This window comes from Microtus oregoni, unplaced genomic scaffold (genome assembly GCF_018167655.1).
Source record: "Microtus oregoni isolate MIOR12 unplaced genomic scaffold, Mior012 000045F_ref0000178, whole genome shotgun sequence".
NCBI lineage: Eukaryota > Metazoa > Chordata > Mammalia > Rodentia > Cricetidae > Microtus > Microtus oregoni.
This window is the reverse complement of record NW_024543219.1, coordinates 7393972-7421277: the sequence shown is the minus strand read 5'-3', so window position 1 is coordinate 7421277 and position 27306 is coordinate 7393972. Positions and strand designations below refer to the sequence as shown.

General features: G+C 53.1%; 1 protein-coding gene across 1 annotated transcript; it reads left to right on the top strand.

Moving 5' to 3' along the window:
• The first annotated feature begins 2820 nt into the window (after positions 1–2820).
• Myh7 (myosin heavy chain 7) lies at positions 2821–23780 on the top strand. The gene is made up of 38 exons (XM_041633879.1): positions 2821–3039; positions 3324–3467; positions 3680–3836; positions 3921–3948; positions 4671–4750; positions 4820–4956; positions 5063–5126; positions 5471–5569; positions 5793–5896; positions 6496–6634; positions 6726–6844; positions 6964–7113; positions 7390–7560; positions 8170–8485; positions 8759–8826; positions 9143–9230; positions 9835–9952; positions 10100–10223; positions 10431–10567; positions 10827–11082; positions 11808–12050; positions 12170–12346; positions 13298–13443; positions 14663–14753; positions 15648–16037; positions 16251–16377; positions 16517–16635; positions 18456–18652; positions 19098–19281; positions 19438–19603; positions 19737–19861; positions 20406–20714; positions 20933–21136; positions 21238–21363; positions 21470–21745; positions 22690–22785; positions 22900–23034; positions 23656–23780. Exons 1-38 carry the CDS (start codon positions 2839–2841, stop codon positions 23671–23673), a joined length of 5829 nt encoding a protein of 1942 aa, XP_041489813.1. The 5' UTR covers positions 2821–2838; the 3' UTR covers positions 23674–23780.
• Positions 23781–27306: the final 3526 nt, after the last annotated feature.

The following is a 27306-nucleotide window of genomic DNA, read 5'->3' as shown; positions in this document are numbered from 1 at the left end:
GCAGCGGAGCTTGCACAGGTCATGCGGCAGGAACAAGGACTGACTGTGCGCTGTCCAGCGGCTGGGCGCCAGCGTTGCTCCCAGGCCCTGCAGGGAAAGGAAAGATTTTTTTTTTCCTGTCCTGTCTCTCTCCCCACTTGCAAGAACAAAGATTGCATCCATGTCTGAACAGAGGTCGGGTGGGCCAGCAACAGTAGCTGTATTATCTACAGCCCTGGTAGGCTCACTTCTGTGCCCCTCTGCAGGGCAGAGAGATGAACACGGTCAGGAAAGAGCTCGGAAGTAGGACCAATAGGTAACTGGTCCTCCGCGGAATCCCTAGTTCCCCGGCCCTGGCTAGGATCAACTTCCTATCTGCAGAGGGTCCCCACCTTGCTCCCCTGAAGCTATGGGACCTTAGAGGAAGCACTCTCACCTCCATAAAGTGAAGCACTTAGATGGATCACACTAGGGACCTGCCTGGCTCAGTGATCTCAGCACATTGCCTGCCAGGCCCATGAAAACCCGTGCCTGAGCCAGTCCCAGTGTCTAAACTCTCTGGTCATTCTTTTTACCACTTAACCAGGAAGCTGCCTCCTGGCTGATCCAATCCAACTATCATCCCAGGGCCGTGCCCCCAACTCTGCCCTGCCCCTTCCCACCTCAGTCAAATGAGGGACTCAGGCCAGGAGACTGGGGAGGGTACTGGAAACAGGACTGGGCTAGTCCTGGGGGCAAGGGCTCTGAGGGGCAGCAGTGCCAGGGCCCAGGCCAGGGCTCTGCCTGCCTGAGGTCACGGTGGTCGTTGTCAGCTCACTCTCCAGTGAGCTGTGGAATGTGAGAGATATTTCTGCTTCACTTTGAGCCACCCCAGCCCTGGAACTCAGACCCTGAACATGCCATGCCACAACAATGACGACCACTTCCAATTGTTTCCTGGCTGGGGGTGGGGAGGGCGAGCACTGTTTGGACAAGGGAAGGGGGGGAGTTGGGGGGGAATGCTTTTAGTGACAACAGCCCTTTCTAAATCTGGCTAGGGACTGGGTGCAGGTGGGGGTGGGGGCACCCTGCTGCCCCATATATAAAGTCCCTGAGGTCAGGTCTGGCTCTGAGCAATCTCCTGTTTCCTTCCTTGCTGGCCTCAGGTAGGAGCGGGAACTGGAGGCCTTCCTCTGGGATAAGGGGCTCCAGGTTCCGGAAGAGATTTCTCTAGAATATCAGGCTTCTGAAAGGACTTCACGTAGTACCCGATTATTATTGAGCCCTCCTGTGCAGATCTAAATATACAGGCTTGTGCCATAGAAATGCAGGGCCGTGTGTTCCCCAGGGGAAATATCTGTATCTGAACATGGCCCAGAATGCAATAGTGGGGGGGGGTGCACACACGCACACACATGTGCATTTGCACACAAATGTGTGGGTGCACACTTGACTACAAGCACATGTGTCTTAAATGTACGGGTGAGTATACTTTTCACCACATAAGATTCAGTAGAAGACATGCTTGCCATCACGCCTGGGTACAGCGTTTTGGGGGAGGAGGGGCAGAATGCCGGAGAATAGTTCTGAAGGAAACCCGTACTGTGAATAGTTGAGTCTCCATGTTTGTGGAAGCACCCGACTGTCCATGGAGACTCTGTGTGTAGTCTCTGCAGCAGGACCTCACAGGCATGCAGGTGTCTGGGGGGGGGGGGGGGTCAGGGTGTTCTCTGGTCTGGGGACTCTGAGGCAGCCACAGGAGCCAGCTTGTGTGCATGCTTGGCTGTTCTTGAGGCACACGAACACTGTGGGAGCGTGTGCGCTGAGGATGGAAGCAGCCTATCTTTCTGAAAAGTGTGTATACATGCAGCAGGCATGCATGCTCACTGGGGGACGTGGAAGATGCGCTGGGAGGGATGACCCATCTAACAGGATGCTGTTAGAGTCCTGACCCTTGAGCCTGAAGTCTTGACTCTTGTTTTGTGCCCTGAGAAGAGCAAATCATGTGGCCTCGGTTTCCTCACGTGTCCAAGGGGTGGCCATTGAGTGAAAGAATAAAAGTGCTTTGTCTGAAAACATAATAAACCAATATCACTATTATTGCTTTGTAGGTGGCTCAAAGAAAGGAAGTCTCGCCAGTCAGGTACAGGTAAGAGTAGAACAACCCCCTAGGGGTAGAAGATTGGGGCTCAGAGGCAACAGAAAGCTGTTTGAATTAGTTCTGGGGAGAAAGGAAATAGCGTTTGGAAAGGAAGGAGAGACTGAGCAGCGCTTCTGGTCTCTCCTGGGGGTGGAGGAGCAGGAAGCTAAAGAGCACAGAGGACAGGATGGAGGTGGCAGTGGCCAGGTTGGCCTACAGCCTGCCGCAGCCCCTTTTCTTCCTCCAGGGTTCCTCTAGGCCTGGGCCTACTTCCTCATCACTAGACACGTTTGAGAAACCAAGGTAAGAAGAGCTGACGTTCAAGTGTTGGGGAATCTGGGGAAGACTGGACATGGTAGGCCAAAGCCAAACTGGAGCTGTCTTTTCTTGCCCTGCTTGGAGACAATGACCTGGTTTCCAGGAGCTCCTTGCCTATGGCCAGTGAGGGACGGGGTCTGTTGACAGGGAAAGGTAGAGGCATACAGAATCCTGCCCAGGAAGAAGGTTAGGACACTCCCCAGAGTGCCCCAGCTTGAACAAGGTGAAGCTGTCCCTTTTGCCTGGCAGTTCTCAGGCTGATCTCTCATTTAGGAGTAAGCTTGCAGAGCAAGGGACTCGTGGGTGACTCCTCCTGAGTACCGAGCGTGGTACCAGATCTGGGAGCTGCCACCGAAGGGGACAGCCCAGAGAGGGAGAAGGCATGTAGGTAACAGCCGCTTCTTCTCACCCCAGGCTCAGCCATGGCAGATGCCGAGATGGCCGCGTTCGGGGCTGCAGCCCCCTTCCTGCGCAAATCTGAGAAGGAGCGGCTGGAGGCGCAGACCAGGCCTTTCGACCTCAAGAAAGATGTGTTTGTGCCTGATGACAAGGAAGAGTTTGTCAAGGCCAAGATTGTGTCTCGAGAGGGTGGCAAAGTCACTGCTGAGACAGAGAATGGCAAGGTAGGTGTAGATACCGGCATGGGAAGCCACTTGAGAGAGCCCACAACTGGGGTGCACAGAGAGGGTACGTGCATGCACACCTGAGGGCCACTGAGCCTTTTGTCCTCTAGGTAGGATGGAAGCCCAAACTCTCCCATGATCCTTCTGACTCCCAGCGTCCACCCTGCATTCAAGATCCCTCCTCAGCTAAATACCTTCTCACCCACCCGTACCTTCCCTACTCCCTGCATTGCCGCTAGAGCAGGGCAGACACAGGCTGACAGTGCCTGTGTGGGCTGTTACAGACGGTGACCGTGAAGGAAGACCAGGTGATGCAGCAGAACCCGCCCAAGTTCGACAAGATTGAAGACATGGCCATGCTGACCTTCCTGCACGAGCCGGCTGTGCTGTACAACCTCAAGGAGCGCTATGCCTCCTGGATGATCTACGTGAGTGTGGCACCAGTACCTAGAACCTAGAGCTTCCTGGGCAAGAGCAGCCTCCTGAAGCCAAGCCAGGACCACGGCGCTCTACACAGGCTCCTGCTCCTTGTTATAACACTGGACACATTCTGAGCTTTCCCTTTGCTTTCTTCCTCTCTTGGAGTCTTTCTCGAATTCTGAAAATCACCCTCACACGCTTCCTCTTCCTTACCCCCCAGACCTACTCAGGCCTCTTCTGTGTCACTGTCAACCCCTATAAGTGGCTGCCAGTGTATAACGCTGAAGTCGTGGCTGCCTACCGGGGCAAGAAGAGGAGCGAGGCCCCGCCCCACATCTTCTCTATCTCTGACAATGCCTATCAGTACATGCTGACAGGTGAGCCTGGTGTCCTGGCCTGTGTCCCCTCACCCCAGCCCCCACCTAGCCCCAACCCATTGTCTCTCCTCTTCTCTCTTCCAGATCGGGAGAACCAATCCATCCTTATCACGTGAGCACAGTTCCAGACTCCCTAATCCCAGCTCCCAGGGGGAACCCAGACTCCTTTGCACACACCTATGATTCTCTTTCTCTCCACCCCATGCTTTCTTCTCTGATTTTTTTCCCCAGCTCCTTTTTTTGTGTCCCTCTTCCTTTCTGATATATATATATATATATATATATATATATATATATATAGTTTATTTAACTTTATTTTATGTGCATTGGTGTGAATGTGTCAAATCCCCTGCTACTGGATCTTCAGACAGTTGTGAGCTGCCATGTGGGTGCTGGGACTTGAACCCGGGTCCTCTGGAAGAGCAGTCAGTGCTCTTAACCACTGAGCCATATCTCCAGCCCCTCCTTTCTGCTTTTTATCTCTCTCAGTTTTCTCGCTTGCTTCCTTCACCTGTTGCCTTCTAACTCTTCCTTCATCTCTAAGCCCATTGATAAAGTCTGCACGTCTTCACCTCTTCCTCTTCCTTATCTTTCCTTTCCGAAACCTTTTCTTTCCTCCACCTACTCTTCCAAAACAGTCCTCCCCTCTGATTGAGCCCATTCTCTTATGGCATCTTTCCTGCTTGCTCACTGGATCCTCGGTGCCATTCTCTACCAACTTCCCTATGAGAATGCCCCCTCTCCAGTAGGGACAGGTGTTCTCTCCTCACTTGAGGTTTGTTGACCGTAAGCAGCAGTATCTACTGCCTATTGAGCCTTTGCCTGTCACAACAGTGGAGAATCCGGAGCTGGTAAGACTGTCAACACCAAGAGGGTCATTCAATATTTTGCTGTTATTGCTGCCATTGGGGACCGCAGCAAGAAGGACCAGACCCCAGGCAAGGTAGGCTTGTTGTCACCTAAGGGTCTGCATTATGAGAAAGAGAGTGGGAAGTCTTCACCTCCCATCCTTCATGACCTCTTACAGGGTACCCTGGAAGACCAGATCATCCAAGCCAACCCCGCTCTGGAGGCCTTTGGCAATGCCAAGACAGTCCGGAACGATAATTCCTCTCGATTTGTGAGTGATATTCCACCTTGCTCTTGGGACTTGGGCTGGCTGAGGATTGGCCTCAATTACGAGCCTTTCCCGGGCTTACTCCACCCTCTTCTATCCATCTCTTCAGGGAAAATTCATTCGAATCCATTTTGGGGCAACTGGAAAGTTGGCCTCTGCGGACATAGAGACCTGTAAGTTCCGTGAAGCTACTGGGGCTATTTAGGCTGAGCCCACCCTGCCCCCACACTATCTGGTCTCAATACCTTTCCCCCATACCCCAGTTTTGCTTTCTTTTCCTGACTCTATGCTCGTCTGCCCTAGGCTTTCCCTCTGTCTCGGGTACCAGTGCATGCTCTATTGGGGTTTTTCTCTAAGATGCTCTTTCCTTCTGGGTCTCCGCCCAATCTTCATGTGTGATGTCTGCATCCATGCGTTGTCTCTTCCCTGCCCTCATCGCCATGCTCCTCACCCCCTTTCCTTCATTTCTTTGCACCTGCATTCTGCCCTTTCATTCCTGCCCCCTCTCCATTCACAGACCTTCTGGAAAAATCCAGGGTTATTTTCCAGCTGAAAGCAGAAAGAGATTATCACATTTTCTACCAAATCCTGTCTAATAAAAAGCCTGAGCTTCTAGGTGAGTCAGACTGAGACCAACTATTTCCATGGCAACCCAGTCCCCTCTGCTAGCGCCTGGATTCTGTCGGTATGCCTCGGGCCTGATGACACTGCTAGATCCAGTTTTGTGGGTCAAGTCAAACTCTGAGCCTTCGTCCCCTTGGCCTGTGTGCTATAGCCAGCAGCCGCCCCGATAGCCAGGGGTTATGGCACCATCTGAACCCCGCTCCTCCCCCTCTTAGACATGCTGCTGATCACCAACAACCCCTACGACTACGCATTCATCTCCCAGGGAGAGACAACTGTGGCCTCAATCGATGACTCTGAAGAGCTCATGGCCACTGATGTAAGTATGTGAGGACACAGCCGGGGTGAACAGGGAGGAGTGGCCCATGGTGGCAGCTTAGGAGCAGAGCTACAGCACTGGCTATGATTTCTAAAGAAATACAACCCTCCTTGAGAGCTAGAATGTGCCCTGTGGACAGAGCCTGCTGAGATGCATGCCAGGAAACAGGAGACTGGAGCACCAGAGTGCTGAGAACCATGGACAGAGAGGCCAGGGAGGCAAAGGACAAAGTGACGTCACAGGAGAAGTGGGAAGGAGAACCATAGATCCCGTGGGGCTGAAAGGAGCTATGGGTAGAGGAATGCATACAGGTGTGAAAGCCCAGGCAGAGGAGTGAGGGAAGGGCTGGGACCACAGGTGGGTAACCCACAGTGGCCGGCGGCAGTGGACAGGTGTGACTGTTGACAGCAGGCAGTGACAAGGCAGGGCCCTGAGCCTCTGCTGTCTCTCTTGGTTTTGGAGTCCCTCTCTGGGTATGGAAACCATACTTGACAGGGACTAGGAAGACACACTCAAGTCCTCTCTCCAGCCTTCGAGGGATCTCATTAACCAGCCATACTTCCTTTTCTGGGATTCACCGATATGGGACCCGCTTACAGAGCGCCTTTGATGTGCTGGGCTTCACTCCAGAAGAGAAGAACTCCATTTACAAGCTGACAGGCGCCATCATGCACTTTGGAAACATGAAGTTCAAGCAGAAGCAGCGGGAGGAGCAGGCGGAGCCGGACGGCACAGAGGGTGAGAAACAGGAAAGCTGCCGAGCGGCTGCGGGTCACGTCTGCAGCACGTGTGTCCTGTACTAACTCTGCCTCCTGCCCTGTCCTTCCAGAGGCTGATAAATCCGCCTACCTCATGGGGCTGAACTCAGCCGACCTGCTCAAGGGGCTGTGCCACCCTCGGGTCAAAGTGGGCAACGAGTATGTCACCAAGGGGCAGAATGTCCAGCAGGTGGGTTTTCTTCGAAAGAGAAACAAATGGAGGAGAGATCATGGCGTGCTGGGGTATGAGCTTTCCAATTCATGCTTCCCATTAGCACAACTCGTCTGGATCTTTCCCTTATCCTGCAGGTGTCATATGCCATCGGGGCGCTGGCCAAGTCAGTGTATGAGAAGATGTTCAACTGGATGGTGACTCGCATTAACGCAACCCTGGAGACCAAACAGCCCCGCCAGTACTTCATAGGTGTCCTGGATATCGCCGGCTTTGAGATCTTCGATGTGAGTCCGGGAACCCTGGCCTGCCTGGGACGCCACTTGTCCCTCACCCACTCACTCATACCTCTGGTCACGTGTGGAGGGCTAGCCATGGGCCAGGCCCAGGATGGCAGTGGAGATCATATAGTGACAGAGCCAGTCCCTGTCCCCTCCCTGCCATGACCTGGGAGGGGACCAGCTATGCCTGTGCTGGGCTCCGTGTGTGGCACAGTCGTAGGCTGGCCCCATGGCCACTCAGACCCTGAGTCAGCCTGCCTGACTGGCTGTCACACCCTCCAGTTCAACAGCTTCGAGCAGCTGTGCATCAACTTCACCAACGAGAAGCTGCAGCAGTTCTTCAACCACCACATGTTCGTGCTGGAGCAGGAGGAGTACAAGAAGGAAGGCATCGAGTGGACGTTTATCGACTTCGGCATGGACCTGCAGGCCTGCATCGACCTCATCGAGAAGGTGTGCCCGGGCTCCACTACCTGAGCCTTCCACCCACACTCCCCACGAACACTTCAGAACTCCAGATAAGGGGTGGCTCTTCTCCCTTCTGATGAGTTCAGTCTGAGTATCAGAAGTGGGACTCTATTTTCCAGAATCCTGTGTTGTCCAGAATGCCCATGACAGAGTGCCCACAGCTGCGATCCCACTAATAGCTGTGTTCCCAGGGGCTGCAGATTGATACATAAAAGACAGGCAGCTAGAGGTTGGCCGTCCCCACCAGCCTGTTTGCCGACCCTGGCTTACACACATCTAAGGTTCAGGGAATGTGAAGGTGGTACAGGAGTCAGAAGAGAACACTGTTTTTAACCTCAGCATTGCAGGGATCCAGGAGATGGACGTATGTTAAAGGTACTAGTAACAGCCACAGACCGAGACTTGCAAAAAAGACCCAAAAACAATAAAACAACTCCCGCCTGTGAAGGCTTGACAGGTGTCAAACAGTAGACAGCTGCTGTTCTTGAGCAGAGCTTAGTTTCCTACCCTCCCCCTTGTGAGAAAACACTTACATGAAGAATGTATGTCTACCTGAGTGAAGTTTACTCAATGATTCTCTCCCTCCACTCTCAGCCCATGGGCATCATGTCCATCCTGGAGGAGGAGTGCATGTTCCCCAAGGCCACAGACATGACCTTCAAGGCCAAGCTGTACGACAACCACCTGGGCAAGTCCAACAACTTCCAGAAGCCTCGCAATGTCAAGGGGAAGCAGGAAGCCCACTTCTCTTTGGTGCACTATGCTGGTACCGTGGACTACAACATCCTAGGCTGGCTACAGAAGAACAAGGACCCCCTCAATGAGACGGTGGTGGGTTTGTACCAGAAGTCCTCCCTCAAGCTGCTCAGCAATCTCTTCGCCAACTATGCCGGAGCTGATGCACGTGAGTGTACCGGGCGTTAGCATTCTGAGCTTTATGCCTAGTTCTGAGCCACATCAAATTGCAAAACTCCACCCCTTCCCTGTCACAGAATGCCCTGAGGTGAATGGAATAGACTCAGTGAGAGAGAACTGGGTAGAGACACTGACACAGCCACTTCGAAAACCTTGTCTGATAGCCAAAGAGGACAAAATGTGAGGAGAGGCTGTTGGCCTCCATGCCCCGTTCCTGGCCTCCCTACATGCCCCCTAATGCCCCCTTTCTTGCCTTCTTCTCCCACAGCTGTAGACAAGGGCAAAGGCAAGGCAAAGAAAGGCTCATCCTTTCAGACTGTGTCCGCTCTGCACAGGGTGAGTGTGTAGAGCCATGCCTAGCAGGGTCCCCATCCGTTCACTCCCTCAGCCCCAGCGCCTGCCAACACCAGCTCTCCTCAGGTCTTCCTGACCCTCTTCATGGCTGTGCCTTTGGTCGTCTCGTAGCCTCTACTCTTGCTCCCCGACTCAGCTCTTCCATTTCTCATCTGCCATCAGCCTCTCCTTTGCCTGTGCTCTCCCTGGGAACCCGAAAGCCTCCTCCTTCCTGTATTTTCTCCATTCCTTCCTCTCCTCTCTATTTGCTACTGCTTCTTCTTGCTTGCTTTTATTTCTCCCTCTTTTTCTGACACAGGAAAACCTGAACAAACTCATGACAAACTTGCGCTCCACCCATCCGCACTTTGTACGCTGCATCATCCCCAACGAGACAAAGTCTCCAGGTGAGTCCATGAACTTGAGCGAGCCCACACTGGGCACGCACTGTCTCAGAGACAGGACCAAGTACTCTCCAAGCCTTGGTTTCCAAATCATTTTCTTCTCCCAGACTACCCCTCCAGTGTTCCCTTATGCTGGGAATGTATACCTCAGAGTGATGTGTAAGGCATTTTTATGGCTATCAGCTCATGAGTGACGGAAAGCCCTTCAAGAGGCATATAAGGAATGTCTATCTGTTTTTAAACTGTAGAAAACAAAATATCAGGAAACTTGGGTTCAAATCTGGCTCCGATTTCAATTAGCTCACTGACTTTCTACAAGTCACTTAATCCCTTAGCTCACTCACCTGGAAGATGAGATACATCTGTCCTGGAAACAACCACGAAAATCAGTGTAAATTATATGAAGTGAAAGACACGAAATCTTTTGGTTACTGTTAAAAAGCATGGCGGGGGGGGGGGGGGAATGAAACAAATAAAGAATTCTTACTGACGGATTGGCTTGCTAAAGTAACTAACTAATGTGTGCCTGAGCCAGGTTGGGAACCCAGGGGACTTGGTGTTTGTCTAGCTCTCTCTCCAATCGTTTTTCTCCTCCCTGCTGCCCCAGGGGTGATGGACAACCCTCTGGTCATGCACCAGCTGCGATGCAATGGCGTGCTGGAGGGCATCCGCATCTGCAGGAAGGGCTTCCCCAACAGAATTCTTTATGGGGACTTCCGGCAGAGGTGGGTAAGGGGTGCCCCGGAGCTCAGGGAGCCAGGGGTGGGCTGCTTTGCTGGGAGTGGGGGCCTATGGTGGCCCTGGAATTCTGCAGGCAGAGCAGACCCACACCCACCCAGAACGCAAATAACTCTGAGAACTTCCCTCCCAAGGTACCGCATCCTGAACCCAGCAGCCATCCCTGAGGGTCAATTCATTGATAGCAGGAAAGGGGCTGAGAAGCTGCTGGGCTCCCTGGACATTGACCACAACCAGTACAAGTTTGGTCATACCAAGGTGAGTCTAGAGCTGCATGGAATGGGTGCAGAGCAGATAGCCGTACTGAGTGCCACAGCTGAGACGGTTGCATTCCCCACAGTCAGACCTAGAATGCGCAGGTGGTGGGTACCTGCAAGCTCACTGAACTATCTTCCACCCACCTCTGCCCTGGTCACCCTCCCTTAAGGCTGTACCCCCATGCTGATTCTACCCACTTGCCCACAGGTGTTCTTCAAGGCAGGACTGCTGGGGCTGCTGGAGGAGATGCGTGATGAGAGGCTGAGCCGCATCATCACCAGAATCCAGGCCCAGTCCCGAGGTGTGCTTTCCAGAATGGAGTTCAAGAAGCTGCTGGAACGCAGGTGAGAGGACTTTAAAGGAGGTCCCCAGACCTCCTGAGGTCCAGGCTAGTTCAGTGACAGTGTCAAGAGAAAGGCAACAGTGGGCCCATCAGGAGGAAACTGTTAGGAAAGGACCTTATAAACACAAGATGGTCCTTAGCATCCGAAGGCCTCGGGGAGGGTGAGATAGATAAGGAAAAGGGGTTTATCTAGGAATAAGGGTCTTAGATGGGAAGGAACAGGAGTGGTTCTCATGCCGTTCCTCTCACTGTGCCCACAGAGACTCCCTGCTGATTATCCAGTGGAACATCCGGGCCTTCATGGGGGTCAAGAACTGGCCATGGATGAAGCTCTACTTCAAGATCAAGCCTCTGCTGAAGAGCGCAGAGACGGAGAAGGAGATGGCCAACATGAAGGAGGAGTTTGCACGAGTCAAAGATGCACTAGAGAAGTCTGAGGCTCGCCGCAAGGAGCTGGAGGAGAAGATGGTGTCCCTGCTGCAGGAGAAGAACAACCTGCAGCTCCAAGTGCAGGCGGTGAGGCCCCGTAGCCATTATCAGCTCCCCTGCTGCCCCCTCTGTACTGAGGAGTGCACCATCTTGTCCCTCACAGGCTGAGGATTCTGGGAGCACATTTTCAAAAGCCTCCAAACTGATCCCTCAGGAGGAGAAAAGGCAAAAAGAACCCCCTTTTAAATATACAGGCTTAGTCATGTAAGGTGGCGCACACCTGTTATCCCAGCACTTGGGAGGTGGAGACCAGAGAAGCAGAAGTTCCAGGGTGGCTTTTGTTATAGCGTGAGCTCAAGGTTAGCCTGGGCCATAAGAGATCCTGTCTTAAAAATATGTATGCATTTGTACACACACACACACACACACACACACACACACAAACGCGCGCACACACACACACAGCAGGGTTCCTAGTGGAAACTGTAAGCCATCTTCGAGCCTAAATTTCTTCATGCTTACACAGAAATTAAGCTACAGGTTCTAGAGGTTAAATTCACAAATGCAATTTCTTCAAGCAAGGAAACTAGAGGAAAAGGCCATGTGAAGACTTTTGATTTCCTCCTCTGCTCTTCCCCCAGTGCTCCCACGCCACACCATCCTAAAAGCCCTCACTGTCCTCCTGAGGCTCTTTTCAGCCAAGAATAAGCTGGGTCCCTCTCCTATCTGGGTGATGCACCTCTCCCTTCTGCCACCTGTGAGGACAGGAACCCACCCTCAGACCAGCCTCCCTTTCTGTACCTTGACCCCAGGAACAAGACAACCTGGCTGATGCAGAGGAGCGCTGTGACCAGCTGATCAAGAACAAGATCCAGCTGGAGGCCAAGGTGAAGGAGATGACCGAGAGGCTGGAGGACGAGGAGGAGATGAATGCTGAGCTCACGGCCAAGAAACGCAAGCTGGAAGACGAGTGCTCGGAGCTCAAAAGGGACATTGATGACCTGGAGCTGACACTGGCCAAGGTGGAGAAGGAGAAGCACGCCACAGAGAACAAGGTGAGGCCAGCTTCCTCTGGTTCCAAACCACATTGCTGTAGCCTGGAGGTTCTTCTAGGTGTCCCCAGGTAGTGTCCTTTGACTTAAGGGGAATGTGGGATTTTTTGTTTGTTTGGCAGGTGAAAAACCTGACAGAGGAGATGGCTGGACTGGACGAGATCATTGTCAAGCTGACCAAGGAGAAGAAAGCTCTGCAAGAGGCCCACCAGCAGGCCCTGGATGACCTGCAGGCTGAGGAAGACAAGGTCAACACTCTGACCAAGGCCAAGGTCAAGCTGGAGCAGCAGGTGGATGATGTAAGTAGACGGGGTGTAATGAGCTTTGATACATCAAAGCATGTCCATCTGCGTTGAGAGGTATGCGTGAGTGTGTGTTTGGGTGAAGGTATTGGAAAGTGTTTATTCTCCTGATATCTTCCCAGAATAAAACTGGGGTATAGGAAGCACGAGGGTTATCAATTTTAAATAATGTATCTAATATCACTGTTATTTATGATCAATCACAAAGCTAGGCTGTTGGGGTTTTTTTTGTTGTTGTTGTTGTTTTGTTTTTCAAGACAGGGTTTCTCTGTAGCTTTGGTGCCCATCCCGGAACTAGCTCTTGTAGACCAGGCTGGCCTCGAACTCACAGAGATCCGCCTGCCTCTGCCTCCCGAGTGCTGGGATTAAAGGCGTGCACCACCACCGCCCAGCTGTTGGTTTTTTTTAAAAAACATAATTAAACTTTAAAGTTTAAAAATTAAACTCACCTAACTCTATCTTTGACCATAGGGTTTAAGGAATTATCTCATAAGAACATTATATATCTCTTTGGTAAATTGTGAGACTCTTTGAAGAGGATCTTGGCAGAGTCTGATCCTGAGCGACCATTGGTCCCTCATATGTGTATATATGTCCATCAATCCCCTTATCATTCTGCTCTAATAACTTAAGTATTTGTCTCAGCCATAGGACTAAGAGCTCCCCTCAGATGGGAACTTGAGTTTGCTCAGTTTTGTATCTTCAGTACCCCGCCCAGAGCCTGGAACCAGTAGGTACTTACAGGGTGCTGAATGAATGATTAGAGTTCTGGAATCTTATCCCAATTTCATTCATTCAGAAAATATCTATTGAGCAAACCCTCCATTCTCAACATTCCCATGGTTACCTGGAAACATTGGTCCTTTCCAGGGGAGTTTCCAGAGTCCTGGATTTCCCAAGGATTTCCAAAACGTAGAGTAACAAAACCAAGGCCTTTCTCCCCACCAGCTGGAGGGATCCCTGGAGCAGGAGAAGAAGGTGCGCATGGACCTGGAGCGAGCCAAGCGGAAGTTGGAGGGTGACCTGAAGCTGACCCAGGAGAGCATCATGGACCTGGAGAATGACAAACAGCAGCTGGATGAGCGACTTAAAAAGTACCGCGTTCCCTCACTGCCATGGCTTTTTCTTTTCAGCCTGGTTTAGCTCACAACTGTGTGAGCTCACCCAGGAACCATGCTAAGAGGCAATGGATGCTCAAACTGAGGGCAAAGACCTACAGGAAGAGTACTTTCGTCTCTAACACGCACGTTATGGTCCTGTGGTTCTCCCTGGCAAGGAGCCTTGCTTGGACCCCTCAAGCCCCTTGTTCATGCTAGGCCCTTGGGAGAGGTGAAAATAAAAACATATATTCTTTGTGAGCAATCAGACAAGGAGGAAGGCTGTACACAAAAGCCTCCCAGGAAAGCCTCCTTTGGGTTTTTCCACAGAAAGGAAATTGAATCACAAAGAAATGGCTCTGATGTTCAAAAAGAAAGAAAGGGTTGGGCCATTTCTTTTTTCTAGGTAACTTCTAGTCCCAGTCTTTATTGCAAGACCTCTCAAAAGGTGCACACACAGACTTGGTTAATAGTGAGTTGGAAAAACGTATTTTGATATTTGAGGATCTTATCATACTTCAGCTGTTTTTGCATAGGAATCTTCACACTTCCCTAGACGCAGTTTTAAATTATATGTAAATATGTGTCTGTGAGTGTAGTGCCCTCAGACGCCAGAAGAGGGCATCAGATCCCTGGGGGCAGCATGAGGTCAGTGCTTCCTCTGGAAGAGCAGCACTCTCTAGCCCCTGCTCTGTCTCCTTATAAAGATGACATAGAGGTGGCTAAGGCTCAGGAAGATCAGTGAGTTGAGAGGAAAATGAGTATGATCAAAATGCATGATGTAGGGATATGAATCTGGAGATAGGTACAATGTTTATTCCCCAATTTTAAAAAAAGAGGCTACTGAGTTGCCTAAACTAACTGTGACAAGTTAAAGACCATGCCCCTTCCCCTTTCTCAGAGAGAGAGAGAGAGAGAGAGAGAGAGAGAGAGAGAGAGAGAGAGGTCTTTGAAATAGTCTCACCCTTTCACAGAGGGAAAACATAGCCTGAGGGGACAGTCCCATAGAGGCCAGCCCTGCCGCTCTCCAGGGCTTTCCCACTACATTCTTACTGGACTTGAATACCCCAGCAGGAGGTACTCTTTGGGTAACCTTAATCACTCCTGGAAGTTTTTTTTTCCCCCTGCGCTTAGTTTTATAGCCTCTGATCTCTAGTGGATACTCCAGATGCCTACCTGGCCTCCTACCCCACCCCACCACCTTTCTTCCCTGCAGGAAGGACTTTGAGTTAAATGCACTCAATGCCAGAATTGAGGATGAGCAGGCCTTGGGCAGCCAGCTGCAGAAGAAGCTCAAAGAGCTTCAGGTAAGGCGGGGGACTCCAGCTGTGTGGGCAGTGCCTGGCTGGTTCTCAGCTTCCCTGGATCTCCTCCAGCCTATGCTATTCCTGAATCACAGGAGCTGTGTGTCCATGAAAGGGGACAAAATGCACAAGTCTCCCCATGGGATTCCCATAGGAGGGGCTTCTAGATTTGAAGAAGAGAGCCTGGGGAGAAACAGCTCTGAGGGCAGCCCTCCTGACTTTCTGTCTCAGCTCTGGCTAGTCACGTGATCATAGACTTCTACTGCAGACCTCTAGGTCTCGAGGCCCACCCTGTCACCTGGTGACTTTTGAGATCCCTGCATCCTTTATGGTTCTTTCCTCTAGAGCAGGCATTGAGTCAGACCGTCAGTATTCCATCAAGCAGGCATGATTTTCTCAGCTAGACTTTTGCTATTTTCCTGCCACTAAACTGCTCGGAAAAACCCATGAGACACAAATTTATTTGTCCTTCTCCAAGAGATGTTTTCTTCTATTAAGATAATATGCAACTCTAAAGCATAAAGGAAAGCTGACTGGGCTGTGCAAGACACCTTCCTCCCAGGGCTGGAGAGATGGCTCAGTGGTTAAGAGCACTGACTGCTCTTCCAGAGGACCTGGGTTCAATTCCCAGCACACACATGGCAGCTCACAACTGTCTAAAGGTCCAGTTGCAGGGGATCTGACACCTTCACACCAATGCACATAAAATAAAGTTAAATAAACCATTAAAAAAAAGACACCTTCCTCCCAATCCTTCTAAGTCTACCTCTCCAGTAATATAGCAAACTCACTTGGTGTTCTACATGGGATCCTTTAGAACCCTGGGGTGGGGGACATCAGGAGACCCTCAGTGGAGGGGTCCAGGAAGCCTGTCTGAACCTCCATGTCCCTGACTAGGCACGCATCGAAGAGCTGGAGGAGGAACTGGAGGCCGAGCGCACAGCCAGGGCCAAGGTGGAGAAGTTGCGTTCGGACCTGTCCCGTGAACTGGAGGAGATCAGTGAGCGGCTGGAGGAGGCCGGTGGGGCCACATCTGTGCAGATAGAGATGAACAAGAAGCGGGAGGCCGAGTTCCAGAAGATGCGGAGGGATCTGGAGGAGGCCACCCTGCAGCACGAGGCCACAGCTGCGGCCCTGCGCAAGAAGCACGCGGACAGCGTGGCCGAGCTGGGGGAGCAGATCGACAACCTGCAGCGTGTAAAGCAGAAGCTGGAGAAGGAGAAGAGCGAGTTCAAGCTGGAGCTGGACGATGTCACCTCCAACATGGAGCAGATCATCAAGGCCAAGGTGGGCCCTCTCAGCCGCCCCCTCCCCTGGTTCCCTCCATCGGCCTCCAGTTGCTTTGTCTTCCTCCGTCGCTCTTTTCCTCCTTCCTTCCCCTAAGTTGTTCTCTGCTTGCCTCCTTCCTTCCACGGATCCCTCTTCATCTCTTCTCTGATTGTAGCCTTACTCCATTTCACTCCCTTCCTGCACCTACTGTGGAACTCTTTCCCCTCTCAGGCTAACCTCGAGAAGATGTGCCGGACCTTGGAAGACCAGATGAATGAGCACCGGAGCAAGGCTGAGGAGACTCAGCGTTCTGTCACCGACCTCACCAGCCAGCGGGCCAAGCTGCAGACAGAGAACGGTGAGACAGGGGCTGGAGCTCCAATGGGCCACCCCAACCTTGGGTGCACATGCCTCTTACCTGCCCCCGATGTCTCCAGAGCATGGGACCTACGGTTGAGGTTGGGGAGGGGGTTGAAGATACCTCGGTGCCTCCCCAGGGGAGCTGTCCCGGCAGCTAGATGAGAAGGAGGCGCTGATTTCCCAGCTGACTCGAGGCAAGCTCACCTATACCCAGCAACTGGAGGATCTCAAGAGGCAGCTGGAGGAAGAGGTCAAGGTGAGGCCTGGACTCCACCTGGCCCAAGCACAGAGTGCATTGAGTCTGCATCTCTTTCTTCCCTAAGAGAGAGGCTTATCTGGTCCACAATTCTCTATAAATTATAAAAAGAAATATTAGCCCAGCCTTTCCTAAGTGTCCTTTAAATCTGTTCCCCAGACTGAGAGGTACCCTTTGGGTGCCGCACTGGGGTGGGGTATGGGGTGAAGAGGCATGGAGGGAGTAATCTAAGGCAGTGGTTTTCAACCTGTGGATCACAGCTCCTTTGGGGGTCAAAGGACCTTTCCACTGGGGTTGCATATCAGATATTTATGTTACAGTCATAACAGTAGCAAAATCACAGTTCTGAAGCAGGAAAAATAACTTTATGGTTGGGGTCACCATGGCATGAGGAACTGTATTAAAAGGTCACAGTATTAGGAAGGTTGAGAACCACTGATCAAAGGAGACAGGTTTTGGCCTTCTTGGGTGCAGATATGGGGTGCAGGGCCTGCACAAAAGGGTCCTCGGCTTACGAGAGCAATCTGAAGACTGGAGAAGGAAGTAAGCTGTTCGTGAGAGAGAGACAAGAGCGTGAGTTCTCAAATATGCCAGGGCCAGAGCCGCAGCCTAGTCAGTAAAATACTCACCACACAAGCATGGAGACGGCTGGGCCCGAGTTCAGTCCCCAACACCTATGGCGCCACACTTGTAATCCCAGCACTGAGGAGGCAGAGACAGGGAGGCTTCTTAGAACTGACTGCCCGCCAGTCCAGTCAAATTGGTGATCCTTAGGTCTCAGTGACAGACTTTGTCTCAAAAACTATGGTGGACAGTGTCTGAAATGACACCCAAGGTTGACTTTGGGCCACCATATTCTTGCAGAAACACCCAACATCCTCCCCACAAAACCCCACATCTCTACTGATGTACCTCTTATAGTGTGGTGATCGTAGAAATATCCTGATGTCCCTGTAAAGGCAATGGATAACAAGACCTGCTACATGGAGCACTGGGCAGCAGGCACAGGAGCACTGGGCAGCAGGCACAGGAGCACTGGGCAGCAGGCACAGGAGCACTGGGCAGCGGGCACAGGAGCCCTGGGCAGCAGGCACAGGAGCCCTGGGCAGCGGGCACAGGAGCACTGGGCAGCGGGCACAGGTGCACTGGGCAGCGGGCACAGGAGCACTGGGCAGCGGACACAAGGAGCACTGGGCAGCGGGCACAGGAGCCCTGGGCAGCGGGCACAGGAGCCCTGGGCAGCGGGCACAGGTGCACTGGGCAGCGGGCACAGGAGCCCTGGGCAGCGGACACAAGGAGCACTGGGCAGCGGGCACAGGAGCCCTGGACAGCGGGCACAGGAGCACTGGGCAGCGGGCACAGGTGCACTGGGCAGCGGGCACAGGAGCCCTGGGCAGCGGGCACAGGAGCCCTGGGCAGCGGGCACAGGAGCCCTGGGCAGCGGGCACAGGAGCACTGGGCAGCGGGCACAGGAGCCCTGGGCAGCGGGCACAGGAGCCCTGGGCAGCGGACACAAGGAGCACTGGGCAGCGGGCACAGGAGCACTGGGCAGCGGGCACAGGAGCACTGAGCAGCGGGCACAGGAGCACTGGGCAGCGGGCACAGGAGCACTGGGCAGCGGGCACAAGGGCTTCCTCTGTAAACAGGGCAGCAGTGCTTTACTCTATAGGATCATTCTAGCTCAGGAAGCCACTCCAGGTTCACCGGAGACTTGGAAGTAGATGTGGCCAAGGGAGCATGTTGAGACTGCGGTAAAGGTATGCCAGGGGTAGCTTTATGGAAAAAGTTGATCCACTCCCTTGATGCCCACCTCTTCCCAGGCCAAGAACGCCCTGGCCCACGCCCTGCAGTCAGCCCGGCATGACTGTGACCTGCTGCGGGAACAGTATGAGGAGGAGACAGAAGCCAAGGCTGAGCTACAGCGTGTCCTGTCCAAGGCCAACTCAGAGGTGGCCCAGTGGAGGACCAAGTATGAGACGGACGCCATCCAGAGGACGGAGGAGCTGGAGGAAGCCAAGTGAGTCCTGGGCAGCCAGCCCTGGCTGATGCTCAGTAGGCCCCACATAGGGGACTCTTAGCGTGTGGTTGTGCAGGAGGGCCCTGCCCCAGCCCCACCTCCTGCTCCTCTCAGGGAAGCTTTTTGCTCGCGTTATGTTTCTCATCCGAATATAAGACGAACAAAAGGTTTGTCTGAGGGCTGAGTGCTCCCACCTGGGGTAGGGTGCTGTAGGGAAGGCGGCTGCAGCCAAGAACACAGTCTTCACAGGTGTCTAAGTCTTCATGTTCAGCTACCAAGATCTGCCTGCTAAGTGCTCAACCTGTCCTCGGGCTTTTCTGAATGCTTCTGGGTTGTCAAGGAGAGTCTTTTGGAAGGCTCACATGTTCTTCTCTTGTCCAAATCTACCTCCTCCATTTTCCCCATCCCTTTCTACCCTGCCACCCTTCCTACTTCCCCTGGACAGGAAGAAGTTGGCCCAGAGGCTTCAGGATGCAGAGGAGGCAGTGGAGGCCGTCAACGCCAAGTGCTCCTCCCTGGAGAAGACCAAGCACAGACTGCAGAATGAGATCGAGGACCTGATGGTGGATGTGGAACGTTCCAATGCGGCCGCCGCAGCCCTGGACAAGAAGCAGAGGAACTTCGACAAGGTAGGCTCACGCCGGGGCTGCGGGCAGGACTGTGGGCAGCGCAGCGTGCACGTGCACGGGGCTGGTGGGGGCAGTGCCAGCTCAAGGCCAGAGCATTCTCCTTGGAGGCAGGGGAGGGGCCTGGGGCAGCTCTGGACCGCGTGCCCTGCCCTGCAGATCCTGGCAGAGTGGAAGCAGAAGTATGAGGAGTCGCAGTCAGAGCTGGAGTCGTCCCAGAAGGAGGCGCGCTCCCTGAGCACAGAGCTGTTCAAGCTCAAGAATGCCTATGAGGAGTCCCTGGAGCACCTGGAGACCTTCAAGAGGGAGAACAAGAACCTCCAGGGTGTGTGGCTGAGGGGCGGGAAGGGCCACATCCCCATGCCTGAGGACCCCAAATGCAGTCCAGACAAAGAAACATGACCAGCCCTACTGAGACCACAGAGACTCCAGACTGAGTTGCTACATATCCCCCACAGAGGAGATCTCGGACCTGACTGAACAGCTGGGCTCCACTGGCAAGAGCATCCATGAGCTGGAGAAGATCCGCAAGCAGCTGGAGGCTGAGAAGATGGAGCTGCAGTCGGCCCTGGAGGAGGCTGAGGTGGGCGTGCAGGGGAGAGCAGGGCTGGGGTGCAGGATGGGATCTAGACTTTGGTCCCTGTTCCTATTTTCTCCTCCCCAGCTCATTGCCAGGGCCTTGGTCAGTGCTGGACAACACAACCAGCACCCGGCAAACATTTGTCAATGAACGAGTTGAGGGTCACCGAAATCCCTTCATGCAAACATTTTATCACTGAGTCTCCGAGGCATTCCTCTTTCCACTCAGCCCCTTTCCACCTCTGCCTGCCTGTGTTTTTTTATACTCCGCGCTTGATTGCTTCTGTTTCCTTGGCAACACTTTTCATTTTCTTCCTTTGTCTTCCAATCTGGCTCTCCCTGCTGGGAGTCGGCCTCACCTTCTCTTCAGATTGCTTTCATTTTTCTTATGTACACCCTCTCTTCCTTCCTCTGCACCTGACTGCAGAGCCATGTACGCTATTCCTGAACTCTCTCTGTATTATGGTTGTTAAACAGACTCCCACGTCTGCCCTGGACATTGACTATATGCCTGCCAACCCTCCCCCCCTCCCCCGCACCCTTTCCAGGCCTCCCTGGAGCACGAGGAGGGCAAGATCCTCCGCGCCCAGCTTGAGTTCAACCAGATCAAGGCAGAGATCGAACGGAAACTGGCAGAGAAGGATGAGGAGATGGAGCAGGCCAAGCGCAACCATCTGCGGGTGGTGGACTCCCTGCAGACCTCCCTGGATGCAGAGACGCGCAGCCGCAACGAGGCCCTGCGGGTGAAGAAGAAGATGGAGGGCGACCTCAACGAGATGGAGATCCAGCTCAGTCATGCCAACCGCATGGCTGCCGAGGCCCAGAAACAAGTGAAGAGCCTCCAGAGTTTGCTGAAGGTACCCAGAGACTTCCATAAACAGGGTGTCACCTCACCCAGAGAGGGAACTAATTGGATGGCAGAGGCACTAGCTCTCTCTCGTCACACAGTCATTGTAGAGCTACCTGACAAGTCAACCCTGAGCCACCACAATGGACTTTCTACTCACATCCAATTCTACATGACAGCCTTGTGAAGGCCAGCCTTCTATCTTATGTTCACTTTGTTGCTCTTCAGGACACTCAGATCCAGCTGGACGATGCTGTCCGTGCCAATGATGACCTGAAGGAAAACATTGCCATCGTGGAGCGGCGCAACAACCTGCTGCAGGCTGAGCTGGAGGAGTTGCGGGCTGTGGTGGAGCAGACAGAGCGGTCTCGGAAGCTGGCGGAGCAGGAGCTGATTGAGACCAGTGAGCGGGTGCAGCTGCTGCACTCCCAGGTGAGGAGGTGCCCTGTGCATTCCTGAGCTCAGCGGGTGACAGGGGAAGGAGCCCCTCAGAGATGCCCAGAGTGTTTCCTACTATGCCATTCTCATCCCAGAACACCAGCCTCATCAACCAGAAGAAGAAGATGGAGTCAGACCTGTCCCAGCTCCAGACTGAGGTGGAAGAGGCGGTGCAGGAGTGTAGGAACGCAGAGGAGAAGGCCAAGAAGGCCATCACAGACGTGAGTCCTCTGCCCTGCCTACCCACCCCAGGCCAGCATCTCCCCAGCCTGCTCAGTGAGCCCATGAGGACCTGAACAGACCACGTGTCCCCCCTCCCATGCACAGGCCGCCATGATGGCAGAGGAGCTGAAGAAGGAGCAGGACACCAGCGCCCACCTGGAGCGCATGAAGAAGAACATGGAGCAGACCATCAAGGACCTGCAGCACCGGCTGGACGAAGCCGAGCAGATCGCTCTCAAGGGTGGCAAGAAGCAGCTGCAGAAGCTGGAGGCCCGGGTCCGGGAGCTGGAGAACGAACTGGAGGCTGAGCAGAAGCGCAATGCAGAGTCAGTGAAGGGCATGAGGAAGAGCGAGCGGCGCATCAAGGAGCTCACCTACCAGGTTGGGAGAGCACTGTGAGCCCAGCCCATGCTCAGTGTCTTAAAGCCACAATAACAAGCAACCGAGGGGAACAGAGAGGTGTTACTACTTCTTCCTAGCCATAGTTGGCGTGCCGCCCCTGGGCACTCTTCACCTTGCCCTAGCATGGCCAACTCTTGTCCCCTGGCCCAGAGGTTAGTGGTTGAGCCTTGTAGCCTGTGTGTCCCCCCTTGACATGCACCCTCAGGCCATTTACAAGAGATATGCACAGTTTCAATCAGCAATGCCTTTCCCCAGAAGATAATTTATAGCCAAGCTTGCTACCAAAGACGCCAAAGCCATTCAAATAAGCCTCAAAACTTTTTGGTACCCAGAGCAATATAAACCCAGCTTTCCGACTCCCCATTAGAACTTGTGACTCAGTCTAGCATGCTGCACCCTCCAAGCACCCTTTGTCCTTAGCCTAGCTCAGGTTCGTGTCAGCCCATCGCGATCCAGGAAATTCTATCATGCTCACAACCCCGGAGTCACTCCCGGCACATGCTGGGCCCAGAGCCAGTGGGCTTACGCTCCGTGCTCCATGCTGTTCCAGGGCCCCAGGAGCCTGCTCCCTGGGACAATACACATAAGTCACTGTACTCTTTCAGGAATCCCATTACCTCATCGGGTTCTTTCATTATATAATTATTTAAAATACTCACATTCAAAGTGAGCTTAGTGGTACATGCCTATGATTCCAATACTCAAGAAGCTGAGACAGGAGGATCATGTGTTTGACTAGTCCGGGCTGAATAGAAAATCCATGTCTCAGAAAGATGCTCCTTGGGTGAGAAATTATAAACAAATTCAAATATGAGGACCAGAGAGTAGCGTTGGTTCAGAATGTAGCATTCAGGATGAAGAAGTCAAGGGAAGCCAGGGTGGGTGCTCCCCCCTCTCACCTCTGGCCGTCCCCTGACATGCAGACAGAGGAGGACAGGAAGAACCTACTGCGGCTGCAGGACCTGGTGGACAAGCTGCAGCTGAAGGTGAAGGCGTACAAGCGCCAGGCTGAGGAGGCGGTGAGTGACCTTGCTGGGGTTGAAGCCTAGAGGAGGGACACAGTGTGCCAGTCTCCAAGCCTGGAAGGCTAAGAGGCCAGGTCCCTTCTTAGCCATCTCTTTATCTGCACACAGGAGGAGCAGGCCAACACCAACCTGTCCAAGTTCCGCAAGGTGCAGCATGAACTGGATGAGGCAGAGGAGAGGGCAGACATTGCTGAGTCCCAGGTCAACAAGCTGCGGGCCAAGAGCCGTGACATTGGTGCCAAGGTGGGTTCCTCCCCTGGACCTCACTTGTCACCTCCCACAGCCCACACGATGCCTCTGTCCCCTCAGACAATACCATGTAGTATGTCCCCTAATTGACCCACAGAGTTTCAAAGGCTAAGGCAATTGAGTTCCCAGGGACTTCTAAGGTTCTCATTTTCAGTGATTCTGGGTATCCCAGGTCAAACGAAGTCAGAAACCCCACATGGCCCCAGTTTATATATACCCTTTAGATCCAATTCCTTCCAACTACCAGCTTCTAGTTCCCAGTTCAGTTCAGCTGCTAACCTTAAAACTCAAACATGAAAAGAATATCCCACAACTGCCTTGATCTCACAGAAGCAGCCTGCCTCTAGCCTACTCATGAACCCTTTTCTCCAGAACTTTCCCCTCCTCAACTAATCCCTGTAAATACATCCATGCCTACACAGGGGTTCCCACCAGATCACACAGGGGCTCCCACCAGATCACACAGGGGCTCCCACCAGATCGCACAGGGGCTCCCACCAGATCGCACAGGGGCTCCACCGACCAGAAGCCCAAGTTTCAACCTCAGTTTCCAAGCGCTGTCCTCAGGGTGCTGGCCACCCCAGAGCTAATTTGTACTTTGTTTTATTTCAAAAGGGCCTGAATGAGGAGTAGATCTTGAACTGCCTGGCCCTCAGGGTGCCTTTGAAGCCCTCAGATCTGAAAGCCTTTGTAACTTCCCTTAGGAGGAAACAGAATAAAGCAATTTTCCTTGAAGCCAAGACCCTGCCTCTAGTCTCTTCTTCGCTGATTTCCGACCCTGGGGCTCTGGGGTAGGGAGGTGGGGCTTGGAAGAAGGAGGGGCACCTTCAGAGGTGAAGGCCTTCCCCCAGGACCCTGTGAAGCTCTGAGCCCTGCTGGCGCAGCATTGGTCCATGGATCCCCCTCCAGAAGAACATAGCAAGAAGGACACACCTCTGCTCTCAACCTTTGCCCAGCCCAGTGCCTGTCAGGTTGAAACAGGATTTAGAGGAGACTCTGAGCTCATCTGGAGCACTGAGTCCACCTATCACACACTTCTGTGCCCGTTCTAACCAGTACTCCACACTGATAAAACCCAGGGCTGGCCCAAGGGAGGAGGCCCGGAACATAGTGACTCTTCCGTCTGTGACGGTATGACCCCCTCGGCAGATGTGGTAATGTCCCCTTAGACCCCATCCTAGGCAGGTCTCTGGGAGGACATAGGATAACAGATGTAGTCACATGCCATTCCAAACATAGCCACCTGCAGTGGCCCATGTCCCTCGCACATAAGCAGGAGGACAGTAGCCTTGACATACCTTTGTTTTCCCTTTCTCCCCATCCCCCCAAGACCCAGACCCTTAGTCTCTGGTGCTCATTTCTTCTCCTTCATATTCCCCACTGAGACTCCCGTTGGCAAGGCTTTTTAACTCTGCAGAAGCTGGAAAATGGGCTTTGGCAAACCATCTCAAGAGGAAGCGGGCAACAAAGGGACCAGATTTTGGAAGCAGGGAAACTAAATCGTTGAAAAGTCTGGAAGTAGGGGAAAAAAGAGCAAGCAAGACTTCTTCAGCTAAGCAAGGCTGGCTCCCTTGGCATTCTGACACAGTAGGGGCTGAGGGCAGGGCTAGGGATGGGGTCTGAGAGACAGTGGGGTTTTAATCCATCTGTGGGAACCTGGCTCAGCCCTGGACTGAATCTCTCATCAGCCATACCCACAGAAACATTTGTGCGTGGCCTGACTCCTGTTCACCAGCTCTCCCTGGGCTCTAATTGCTGAGAGAGGCAACCAGAGCATGGGCCCTGTACTGAAAATGAGGGGACAGCAATAGCAGAAACTGCAGGGGAGGGAGAACAGAGAGTTGATAAGGAAGGAAGAAGCGTCCTAGTCAGAGTAGACAGGAAACCCAGGGATGGCTCAAGCAGAGGAAACAGAGAAGAGAAAGAGATCCTGGGCACAAGGAGGCTACAGAAAGGGCCCAGGTCCCCACACTTCCTCTTTAGACCCGCATCCCTTCTCCCTCTCTAAAACCACCCCTCTCTCTAGAACGGATTTGAGTAGCCATGAAGGGATCAGTAGAGTCCAAAGAAGAGCACACTGGAAGAAGGGGATGTGTGGAGAAGCCCAGGAAAGCTAAGAGCCAGAGTCAAAAAGAGCAAGAGATAAAGATGCTGTCAAGGTAGCCAGGCTGGGCACAGACAGAGGGTGAAGGATTGAGAATGGATGAGGAGAGACAATGAGAAGACCAGAACAGACTCCTGGGGGGCACTGCAGGTGACGCTGTAAAGGGAAAAACTTGGGCTACCTTTAGATATAAATCATGGAAGCCAAGGAGAAGGAAGGCTGGAGAGAGCTGAGGAAGAACATGGAAGCAAGGACAAGCCAGGCTGAGTGCCCCATGCGATCAGTCTGCAGAAGGCAGAGCCCAGGTATGAACGCCTGTACAGCAGAGGCTAGGACTGATTTCACGACAGGGGACAGAAGGAAGACACGGGAGCAGATGGAGACACGGGGAGCCAGGTAACAAAGGGATGGACTGCGCCTCAAAGACATGCTCGGCCCTTGGGACCCTCTCACCTGTGACCAAAGTGTCCATCTGTGTCCACGTACTCTAGAATTTTCATCAGACTGCAGGACTGTTTTGGGAAGCAGCTGCAAAGAGCATGTGAGAGCCAGGCGAGAGAAGGGGGCCTAGAAAAGGAAGAAAAGGCCAAACCAGGCCACAGAAGCAGGCAGAGCCCAGAACTGAGTTAACTCTTTCCTTGTCACACCTTCCGTGGGAGACAATGGGAATTCCATGCCCATAACCCTCCATGGGCCCCCACTACCTACACCAACTTTGGCCTGCTTGGCATGCAGGGTTCCCTAAGGACAGAGCCTGGTCTTTGTCACTTGGACCTGACCCAGGCTGACCCAACGTTCTTGGTCCCTTATCATGTCCTCAGGACCTTGAAACCAGGCAGTGACATATTAGGCCATAGGCTAATCTTGCAGCTTGCACACAGGGACCTCAAGTGACCTCCAGTGACCTAGCTGCAGACAAGTGGCTTGCATCCTCTGAGGGCAACCATTTGGCTTCTTCACCTGCAGATGGGAATGCAAGGTTGGCTCAGGTCCCTTCAAGGGTACAAGATCTAAGACCCCTGGAGGTCAGTGTGTGTCCCTGAGCCCATGATGGGACAATGAAGTATCTTAGGGGCTGGTGACATTGGGAGGACACCACATTACTGGCTGAGAGTGCTGTACTCAGAGAAACTGACCGCTGTGTGTCCTACCCACCTCCACACTCTAGAGCTATATTGAGAGGTGACAGTAAATACGGTGAAAGCTGGGTGTGAGGGTGTAAGGAAAGCCAGAGTAGGGGAGTCTGGCTTTGTCTCCTGAACACAATGTCTGCTTAGTTATAACAGCCATGGCCTGCTAAAGGCCTAACACCTACGGCCTCTGAGAAATGGCAGCCCTGGAGGACAGGGAGGATCTCTAGGGTTTGAGTGCTCAAGAGTACCACAAAGAAGGCATGTGAGGATAAGGCCCAGGAGGGTTACAAAGGGGGTACCAGAGTTCTACCTGGCAAGAGGAAAGTCTGCAGAGCCCCCACTCATGGAATCCGGAGCCTGGGGCCAATGGGTATAAATCTCTGGGCATGCCAGGAGCCCCAGCCAGCCATCCCAAGCAGCACCTGCATCCTCTGGCAGCTCGGAGGGGCGGAAGGGAGCAACCCCTCACTTACACCCCTCCTCCCTCAGCCCCAGGATTAACACCTCTGGCCTTTCCACCCTCCCACCTCCCATCAAGAGTGGAGGGTTGAAGGAGAGTGAAAACCTGTGCATCCAAACATGGGAGCGCAGATCTATGCATCAGTATGTGTAGAAGCAAGAAAGAAAATTTGCAAGCTTAACTGGGTTAATGTGTAAAGGTGTGTGTGTGTGTGTGCGTGTGTGTGTGTGTGTGTGTGTGTGTGTGTGTGTGTGTCTGAAAATGGGCATGGATGTGCAGCCGTTCAGTTCTGTGTGTGAAGTTTACTGGTCTGCAAGTTTGTATGTAAATGCCCAAGGCAGAGTGGGCTAAGTCCCTCCCATGGCTTAAAGAGATTGGATGATGGCCTGCATGTCGGGGAGAAGCAAGCACAGGATGAAGACTCCATATGTGTCCCAAACCAAGGGAGCAAGGCCTTTGGAGGATAGTTGTCTAGAGACATGGGCAACAGAGACCATAGACAGCATCTGTACAGAGTAAGGAGTGGGGGGGGGGGGGGAGAGAGAGAGAGAGAGAGAGAGAATTCTTTT

What these genes read in the sequence shown, in the direction of transcription:
- Myh7 (XM_041633879.1), top strand. Translation starts at nt 2,839, where the DNA reads ATGGCAGATGCCGAGATGGCCGCGTTCGGGGCTGCAGCCCCCTTCCTG. An exon ending in CTCTGCGGACATAGAGACCT is followed by an intron (nt 5,127 to 5,470) that starts GTAAGTTCCGTG and finishes CTCCATTCACAG; the next exon opens with ACCTTCTGGAAAAATCCAGG. An exon ending in CAACGAGACAAAGTCTCCAG is followed by an intron (nt 9,231 to 9,834) that starts GTGAGTCCATGA and finishes CTGCTGCCCCAG; the next exon opens with GGGTGATGGACAACCCTCTG.